Genomic DNA, 11,056 nt, shown 5'->3' with positions numbered 1-11,056 from the left:
TTCTATAAAATATAAGTATGAATCCTTATTTCTATTCAAGAACTCAAGGATGTATATAGCGGCTATCCATTGACCCTCACATGGATTGAATTGTCTTGCTTAAAGCATACAATTTATCAGTGCTTGCGCATATCTTAGCACATTAGGTCGATCCAATGGCGAAAAAATTGGGAATCGATTTCATGCGTTCAAAAATTTCAGATTCAGTGGATAACTGTGACTCGGTTCAAAGTAATCCCACAATTCATTGGAATAAAATCCCTCTTAAATTTATCCATGCTAAAATCATGAAGAATGTTATCAAAATAAGATTTTTGACTTAGTGCCATATCTTTTTAGATATATCTCCATAGATCTAGATATCTAATATGTGATGTGCCTCACCTGAATCTTTCATCTGGAAATGATTTCCCAACCACCGCCCCTTTACAGAGGCAAGCATCGGTACATCATTCCCAATGACTATTATGTGAAGACAATTTTTGTTCCCACTAAACCTTATGTGTAAACATGGTTCTTCGACACATCGAGTGAAACCATTCTCTATTATCACATGAACTAAAAATAAGCTCCAACTAAAATTCATGTATAATTATGGTTCTTTGAAAAATCAAATGCAACCATTCTCTATTATCACATGACTGAGAAAAATGATTTTTACAATCTTTTAATGCTTTGCTTAAAACCACATATGGATCCCTTAAGCTTACTTAGCATGTTAGAATTCTCAGACTTAAACCTAAGATTAGTGTCACACACACACACACACACACACACACACACACACACACACACACACACACACACACACACACACACACACACACACACACACACACACACACACACACACACACACACACACACACACACACACACACACACACACACACACACATCCTCATCTAATACCTATTTAGAAAAGCGGTTTAACATCACTTGCCATGTTTCATCAAAATGAAATGCGACAAGAGAATTTGGTTGGATTAACATCACCATGTTCATATACGCTATTCTATACTTGAAAGCTTTACTTCAAAGAGACCAATATCTTAAATTAATTATTCTTATCTTTACGTATAGAATCTATCACGAATTGTAAAACCAAGATTTCTTTGCAATAAATTCCGATTTGGATCACTAGCAACAATTCATTCAATAGATAATAGTTCTATTACCTTCTAAAAGCAACTCTATTTATAACATGTGGATGATTTTTTAGAACATTTTCTCATGTCACTATTCTACAAAATAAGTTTGTAGCAAATTTTCTCTCATTCTATCTTTTTAGAAATACACCTATTTTCCAAGAAGATAGCTTTAGGAGCGACAAACAATTTTGTTCTTTTGAATGCAAAAGAGCATTAGGCACATGTTATTCTTGAGTTATATATTAAAAAAATGTTACTATTTTAGAGACTAATCCCTTCCATATCTTGTATGGAGTCTCGTTTGTGATTTACATTGCGCGTTTTCACTTTAAACATCCATACTAACATTAGATTTCAAATCCCCAAATATGAGTTCAATAACTCATTTCAACTCTCAATCGATTTATCTTACATTACATAAGAAATGTCATGGTGCCATGAATCCTCTAATTGGGAATCAAATTCACAACTTAGGTCTTTACCATATTGAACAAATCATCATCTTTCAATATTATCGATTGAGTTGAGTCGATTCATTTTATGTTATAAATATTAATAGAGAAAGAGGAAAGATGTCTTTAAAACTTAAAATGCCATAAACCGAAATGACTAGGGTTGAAAGCCAAGTCATCCAAAACAAAATACAATATTTGTTCGGAGATGCAAAATAAAAGAACCTTCCACGTCTAACATGGAAACAAAATAAGTTTTAAAGACAATGTCATAACATAACTACTATTATGAAGACATATTCAAAATAAAACGCCAAGCCAAGTCCATAGGTCTCCATCTATGCGGCGGCTACTCTAGCTTCCTTTGGAGATACTCCTCATGCTTGCTTAGCTTTTCAACTTTTCCCATGCTCCTAAATTCAATAAGAAAGGCAAGAAACACAATTAGTATCTTAATACAAAGTTGAGTTGGAAAATTAATATCAATAACATAAACTTTTGGAAGAAATATTACCTACTGGAGTCACACGTCCAGCTTTGATGTCTTCCAAATATTTAGGGCAATTGCGCTTCCAATGGCTATGCCATTACAATAATGGCACTTATCTTCGGATTTGACTCCCCTTTTGGGTTTGGAAGAGCTATTCTCAATAGTTTTCCCCTTACTTTTGTAGGGAGTGGGCTTCTTACCCTTATTAGCACTTTTCTTAAACTTTCCCTTACTTTTTGCATTGATGTTGAGCACATCCTTGCTAGTGCTTGCATTAAGCCCCATGTCTTTTTCGGCTTGCACAAGCATTTTGTGTAACTCATGGAGATCGGTTTTCAAGTTTTGCAAGTTATAGTTTACCCTAAACTGAACATAGCCCTTGATTCGGCTTAAGGAATGGAGCACTCGGTCAATCACGAGTTGCTCGGGGATCTCAACCCCTTGCAACTTGAGGGTCTCAACATACTCAATCATTTTGAGCACATGAGGACTCACTTTTTGTCCTTCTTTGATATTGAGGTCAAAGAATTGGGAAGCCGCTTCATACTGAATAATCCAAAACATGGGCACAAGTCTAGTGTAGATTTCATAGGTGGTGCTCATCTTTATGGCACTCCTTTGAAGATCGGGTTCCATGGAGAAAATCAAGACATTCTTGACCGCGGCGGATTCTTTTTGGTATGTCTAAAGGCCTCCCTAAACGCGGTTGTTGACCTAGTATTAGAAGTAGCGGGAGGAGCCTCGGTAAGGATTTGAGCTTGTCATCACCTTCCGCGGTTAAGCGAAGTTGCACATCCCAATCGGAGAAATTTGAACCATTCTTTTCGAGTTTGAAACGATCCATAAAGGATCGAAGCCATGAAACGGTAGTGAGAGGTGGTGCGGACGAGCTAGAGGATGTCATTGTGATATATCAATTGACTACAAAGTATGAGATGAAGGAAAAATTAACATTTATCATGAAAAAGACTTGTAAATATTTTAAACAAGTTTAGCATTTATATAATGACTTCCACCCAATTATATAAACGATTCCAAGACCCAAATTCATATTAACTCGGTTGTGAGTCAACGGGCCCTCTACATCCTTACTAATATAATTTGGTAGGTTAACTCATTTAACCGATTCTACATTTAGAACTCTCGGTCGATGAAATTACACTACGTTCATCTTTAGTCCGGACCTATTGAGACAACGGTCCCTCTAATACTTCCGTTGAGATTAACCAAATTTTGAAATGTAATAACATTTTATTGCCCCACTTACCTAACGTAAAAAGAAAGCACCCCGGTATAGTATTTCAATACCGTATTGTACCCCTAATGAAATTGGGATTCATGAGTTCCTACTATTTGGTAAGGCTAAGTCTCAATTTTATAAAATGTGAAGGTCTTGTCAATTTATTATCTATCTCTTTTATGTGAACTAAATTAGTGATCTATCGATAATTATAATTGACAAGGTCGATGATTTGAAATCAAATGCATGAGATGTTATGGCGATTTGGCATGCATGCAAACATATAAAGAAAGAAAATATGCAAAATAAAACAAATTCCTAGTATGTCATTTCCTAAAATAGAAAATCTAATAATCTATACAAATTCGGAAACCAACTCCTTTACTCCCTTGCAACTTCATGTGACACGCCTCCCAAGGGAAAAACACCGTCTTGATCGGAACTCCTTTCCGAATGGCTCCGTCTTTAGGAAACTCCGGAATTACAAAATAATAATAAAATACATAGATATTCTTATTATACATTTGTAATAAAAATAAATCTATTAAATTACAAATCGATGATGCGAAATCACATTAAAATTACAACCAAATTGATATTCCCTTTCATTACGGGTAATAGCAATTAAAACTAAGGCCATACTAAGACAAATTACATTATTCAAAAATTACATAAATTTAAATGAAATTCATCCCTAAATTATGCAACAAAATATATGTATTCAAACATACAAAATGAATGTGCTAAATCGCCTTACTAGATTATATATAGCTCGGTTTTTATGGAAATGCGTGATTTTTAACTTATTAAAATCACTAATTAATACTTAAATAAAATTTAAGGCCAAGTAAATTATTCTAACTGTCTCAGGACTCAAAAATTAGTCTCCAATAAAAATTTGACAATAATTCAACTTGGTTATACATTGTTGCTCGTATTTAACCCCATTTATCATAACAATTATGAAATAATTCCAAATTTCATTACAATAATCTAAAAATTTGAAATTTAAACTTTGGAACATTCTGAAATATTACCATTACCCTTAAAATATCAAAATTATGGGTTAAAAATTTTGAATTAATTTAGAGAAAAATATAGTTGCGATTTATCGGTTTTATCAAATAAAATACCCAAATCATACGAAAATTAATCTAATAAATTTTCCAACTTTACATCTGATGCGTAGGACATAAATGCAACCTAAAATAATTTTCTCATACCATGGAAATTAATTTAGATATTTTTGCTAATATAATCTCGATTTAATCCAATTTTAACCATTAAAATCATAAATCATGCAAAATTAATCGACTTAATCTCAAATTTTACATACAGTAAGTAAAATATGCATGTGAGATTATATTAAAATTTCATGGTCAGATTCGAACTTTAACTATTTTTAGTTAATAAACCAACATTTTACCCACTTAAATGTAATTATTATACTAAAAATCATAAAAATAAGCAATAAACTTCCATAAACCATTAAAATGACCTAAAACATTTTAGGACCAGAATTTATACATGCATCAAACATTTCGTACATATGTCATATTTACACAAATTTTCCGGTTTTTATTTTAGTCATCAAATAACTCGTAAAAAACTCAAAAAACGATTTGCATGCAACAACAAAACTCTGATACCAATTGTTAGGTTCTTTAACCCTCTTATTAGACATTTCTAATGAATATCTAAGTTACTAATTAATTTAGATGTGAAGAATCTAGTTGCATGCAAACAAAATAAGAGTAAAAGGAGAAAACGATTTTTCCTTACATTTGAATGAGACAGAAATATGGGCACAAGGATCGACTCCTTCCAACCTTGTTCTTGAACTATGAATCTAAGGATGATCCTCCAAGTTTCAAAGTAGAAACTCTCCTTTTAGTTGCACCCAAGACTTACCCTTAACACTAATATAGTTACTAACTAGGTAAAATATATTAGTAACCTTAAATTTATTCTAATAATATTATTATTACTACACTAGTAATATTTTGTGATATTAGAATTTTCTAGAACAAAATTTAAGCATAAAACTATTTTATGATGATAGAGAAGGAGAGATTTTGAGCATAAGCATTTTTTAGAATAATAAGAGAACTTATTCTCTCTTTATGGGAGAGAAGGGAGCCGGTTTTTCATAGCATGGGGAAGGGAATGGATTTCCTTTTTTGTCTTACCAAAAACTATAGGCTAGGTTTAGTTGAGAAGGTATAATGATTATGTTTAACCATTAAATAATCAACTACACAACCCTAAACCTACCCTCTTAAAAAACCGGTCCCTTTACTATAAAATAGACTTCCATTTTATTTTTGTAATTTGTCAAATGTAATATTGTAGGTCCTGTGACATGTAACATGTCATTAGACATTTTAATGCATATTTAACAAATTAAATATCATTTTAAATCAAATAAATTACATTTAACAAATTAACAAGTAATTCACAACTACATGTATATAAAATGGGTCACATTAGGACTAGTTAATATAATCTACAACATATTGTAATTATGATTAACCAATTATTCTTATCTCAATTATTTCATAAACATTAATAAATTTTAGTAATATAATATTTTAATTACTAAATTGAATCTTATTTAATCACATTACAATAAGATATATAATTATCACTCATTGATAAAACTTTGTTCAATTTAAGGATTTAATTAATCTGTATCGACATACAATCAATTAACTTATCAGTTAAGGGAATTGTCCTATAGGTGTGACCTTAAGGGATCAACTGATCACCACCGTCAAACGACGGTAACGTCAAACTCTAGTCAACCAATCGTTACCTTTTAATGTTGATCAGTTGACAATATATTGAATCATCCCTTGTATATTCTTAATATGAGATTTAAATATGTGATCGCACTATTGTTGAGGACATATACTCCAACACTACAACCCCACCACCGCATCCCCCCCCCCCCCCCCCTTCTCGGGCTGTAACCCGACTCTCCAATAACATAGTCAAGCCCAACCGAAATATGCAAAAACCGCGACCTCCTCGTCCCCCCATATCACACCCTCCACCACCACCAAGCAAGCCCTCATTGACCCCCGATGGAGAACCGCCGTGCTTGATTAACACCAGGCCCTCCTCCGAAACCAAACGTGGTTACTTGTCCCTCGTTCCCAAGCCTAAAATGTTGTTGGTTGCAAATGGGTGTATCGCGTGAAGTATAACCCGGATGGAACACTTAAACAATAAAAAGTGAGACTCCTCGCCAAGGGTTTTCACCAACGACCCGGTGTCGATTACTCGGAAACCTTTTGTCCCGTTATCAAGCCCGCCACCATTCGCCTTGTCCTCTCTCTTGTCGTAGCCCAACAATGGCACCTTTACCAAATTGATGTCAACAATGCCTTCCTTCAAGGTCACCTCACTGACTCGGTTTTCATGGACCAACCTCCCGGCCTCATTGACTCCGAGAAACCCGATTATGTGTGTTAACTGCATAAAGCGATATATGGTTTAAAACAAGCCCCTCGAGCCTGGTACATTGAGCTCAAAACTTATCTCCTTTCTCTCGGTTTTCGCAACTCTATATCTGACCCCTCCCTTTTTATCTTACACACCTCGGCCATCACCCTCTTTGTTCTTGTATTCGTCGATGACATCGTCGTTACTGGTCCAAACACCAACCACATTCGCGATTTTATTACTTAAATATCTCAAAAAATTTCGCTAAAAGACCTCGGTCCCCTATCCTTCTTCCTTGGTATTGAGGTTACTCCCACCAAATATGGACTTCACCTCAACCAAACCAAATACCTATCGGATCTCCTTCACAAATTTAAAATGCAAGACAGCACACCTGCCACCACACCCATGGTTGCCCACCCCCCACTACTTAAGGAACCTGATCAACCGGTCGAGGACATCGTGGATTACAGGGCGATTGTAGGTAGCCTACAGTACCTCTCCCTAACCCGTCCTAACATCGCTTATCCCGTGAATAAACTAGCCCGATTTCTTACTCATCCTACCTCCACCCACTGGACTACCTTGAAGCGCCTTCTGCGCTATCTAAATGGCACTCTCCACATTGGCATTCACCTCCACAAATCCACACCCCTCACACTCCATGCTTAATGTGATGCAGATTGGGGGCGTGACACGGAGGATTGTGTCTCCACCACGGGCTTCCTTGTTTACCTTGGCCGAAACCCAATTTCCTGGTCTTCGAAAAAGCAAAAAGCCCTTTCCCGTTCCACCACTGGGGCCGAGTTTCGAGCTATAGCCGACACTACCTCGGAGCTTCTATGGCTTGTCTCGTTACTTACCGAGCTTGGTTATCATCATGCCTCGTCGCCTGCCATCTACTGTGATAATCTATCAGCTACTCACTACTCGGCAAACCCTGTTTTTCATTCGAGAATGAAACACCTCGCCCTCACGAAAAAAAAAAATTAAAAAAAACTAGAAAAAGGATAGACTGTCGCGATAAACACAAACCAAACAAACAAAATAAACATCGATAAACACAAACACAAACAATAAGACAATAACGTCGACTGCACCACGCCACCACCTGCCGTCGGCCTCCTCCTTGGCTCATCTTTTCTCCAGCCGTCCGTCACCGTCTGCCTGGACTGTCTCACGGCTCACTGCCTCACTCCATCACTTGCCCAGGTAGTCGACTAGTCGGTATCGCTACGCCAAATAATAGGTGCAACAACGGTTAGATAAGGTGATATACTGTTGTAGTACAAAATACGGAACTGTTATTACATTGACCGTTGTTATTTTATGACCACGGTTGTTAAAAAGGCGGAACCGTTATGAAATGTAAATAACGGGTTCAAATAACCGTAATATAATATTAAGAACGGTTCAAAAACCATTGTCTATAATATTGAAAATGTGGTAGTATTAGTTGGAATGCTCTACGGAAACCTATGACAACAATTTTACTGAAACAAAACCGTTGTAAAATATTAAATATGACAACGGTTTATGCTTAATAAACCATTTTAAATATCATGAATTCGATAACGGTTTTATTTCGTTATATTATATTTTTGGCCGTAGCATTATGGATGAATATGTCAACGGGTTTCGATGTAAATGCGACCGTTGTCAATATATTTATTGACCACGGTTTTATTTTTAACCGTAATCGAATTTATAAATATTTTTTAAAAAAATTGGTTTAGCGAGTTCCAAAAGCCATTCTTGAAATGCTAATTTTTGCGATGATGCGAGTTCAATTTGAAATGCTACGCAAAATAGCATTTCGATAGTTCGCATTGCAAAAATTCAATCCTGCAACATCAGAATATTACACAGAATGATCTATTCAACCCAGCATCAAAATATTATAAACAGGGTGACAAAAACTAAATACACATGGCTCTATATACACACATACATAATGATCAGACTATGATCCGTTAATAAAAGAAAATAAGTGGTCCACTTATTTCTCATGTCGGCGATGTCTTCCTTCGAATAGGTTGGGTCTTTGTTGTTGATTAAAGGTGGGAACTACAAATCAAAATAGACAAAATAAGTGGAATATTACACAGAATTAAACCCAAGTTACGTTTGAAATAGTTATTGAAACACACTAACCGGTGACTTTATGCTGGTATACTTTCAGGTGATAATCTCCCACATGGACCGACAACAGAAAAAGGCGCATTGTTTGCTGTCTGGTCGTAGAGGAGACTATTATATAAATCACATACAAATAAGCTAAATTAGATCAAGCTCTCGCATAAACATAAAATAAATGATAGGAGTAATTATTAAGAATACACTTACTATTATACGGACAATAGTTGGACTTGATGATCCAATTGCTCGAAACACACTAATTCATAAATATATACAGGAAATTATAATTAGTATTTGGCTCAGTATTATTGATGGGACATTAAAAGGAGCCTAGTCTTCAAAGGTCATACAATAACAAATGACATTATAATATAAGGTTGTAAACTTATTCAGTTATCATCTTTACAAATTTTTCAGTGGGACTATGTCCGCAAGAGTCAATCCAGTACACTATGCTTTTTGTCACATTGATTGTCGTTAGCAGCCAATGCTGCTATGAAATATTGAAAATTGAACTGTTAGTTCATATACATGCATGTAAGCATGTTAATAAATAAATAGAATCGTGATTCATTATAATAAAGTACTATACATACAAATTCTCATTGTATGGGGCAAACCATAGGCTTTTGGGCGTCCTCAACCGTTGAGCAATTTTATCGATGTGTTCTCCGTATGTGTATTCAATCACCTTTTGAGAGAAAAATTCAGGTAACAAGAATCCGTAGTCATGAGAAACATAGTTCCCCTCAGCGATGTGTGTACACATATACCTATTACGTCAAATGAAACGAAGAATGTTATTTTCATTGATGATTTAAATAAACATCACTATTCGTAAAACCAAATGACAAGTTTAATTAATGAACTTACTTCATCCAAATTACAATGTGCATAACAACTAACTCGTCAAGGTCGATAAACTGACACAGTGATTCCCCATCCATCATAACAATCGTACCTTCGCCCATAACATCCTTTTTGATCTCAATCATGAGTACATCCCCAGTAGCTGCCTTCCTTTCAGCCAGCTGGTGCAAAGCTACGAGCGTTGTAGTATTCCATTTTTGCTTATAATCATCGCTCTGATATTTACCTTTAAGAGGAATAGCAGGGTTGTGTGAAGCAAAAGTAGATGGCTTATAATGTACGTCGCCCGTTTTAACCCCGGTCTACAATTTAAAAAAAAAAAAAAATATATATATATATATATATATATATATATACACATACATTACACGAGACGTCATATATAATTTAAATAACCAAAACAAAGGAAAAACTCACAATCTATTTTTCAAATTATTACTACCTTTTGAATTTTGGGTGGAGAGGTAGTCGAATCAGTGACTTTGGGTGTTCACGTAGTAGTCCTAACTTCAGCCATAATGGCTTCGTGTAACTCCTGCAAATGTAAAAATTGAAATACTTACTATATGTTAAATAAGGTTATCCTAATAAATTTAAAGGCATTCATTATATAAAATGCGTTCGCTTTAACATAACTACCCCGGAGATGTCAACACTAATGAATGCTTCAGGCCGGTGCACAATAGAACCCACGACATCTTGCAAACGTCAATTATCACTAAGTGGTACTATTAGAGTACCATACTCCTCCAGATATAAGTCGGTCACTTCCACTTCCCTCCATTTCTGACGGAGGGCAATGCCTTCAACCCCAACTTCTTGAATTTGGTCGTAATAGAATGATGCTCCCCTAGCAATAGCAATTTTGCCGGATGCTACTGCAGGGGCATTGTAGTAAAGAACACAAGGCTTTTTGCAAACGCCCTTTACTTTTTTAATTAATTAGTATATATGCATGCACTACTTTAATTAATAAATATAATTAATTAGTATATATACAATAATTATAAACTAGTCGTAGTAGCTAATACCTCGTCAAAAGCCGGATTTGGAGATAATAAGAACGTGTCATCATCAACTACCTCCACCTCCTCTCTCACGGTCTTCATGGCTTCTTATTCAATTACCCGAACTCAATCTATAACCACCTCTGGAGCCATGAAAGATGCTCTCTTCCTTTGAAATGTTCTCTAGGTTCTGCTTACTCATCGTCTTCATAAAATGAATTGCATCGAGTAACGTAAGCATATTTCTTAACTTATTAAAT

The 11,056-nt window shown here is 35.2% G+C and overlaps 1 protein-coding gene across 1 annotated transcript; it reads right to left on the bottom strand.

The window, feature by feature from the left end:
* Positions 1–2,126: 2,126 nt before the first annotated feature.
* LOC141594883 (uncharacterized) lies at positions 2,127–2,729 on the bottom strand. The gene has a single exon (XM_074414870.1). It carries the CDS (start codon positions 2,727–2,729, stop codon positions 2,127–2,129), a length of 603 nt encoding a protein of 200 aa, XP_074270971.1.
* Between the last annotated feature and the right edge of the window lie 8,327 nt (positions 2,730–11,056).

Source organism: Silene latifolia, chromosome 8 (assembly GCF_048544455.1).
Source record: "Silene latifolia isolate original U9 population chromosome 8, ASM4854445v1, whole genome shotgun sequence".
Lineage (NCBI taxonomy): Eukaryota > Viridiplantae > Streptophyta > Magnoliopsida > Caryophyllales > Caryophyllaceae > Silene > Silene latifolia.
Note: the sequence above shows the minus strand (reverse complement) of the source record. Positions and strands in the feature narration are given on the sequence as shown.

What these genes read in the sequence shown, in the direction of transcription:
- LOC141594883 (XM_074414870.1), bottom strand. Translation starts at nt 2,729, where the DNA reads ATGGAACCCGATCTTCAAAGGAGTGCCATAAAGATGAGCACCACCTAT.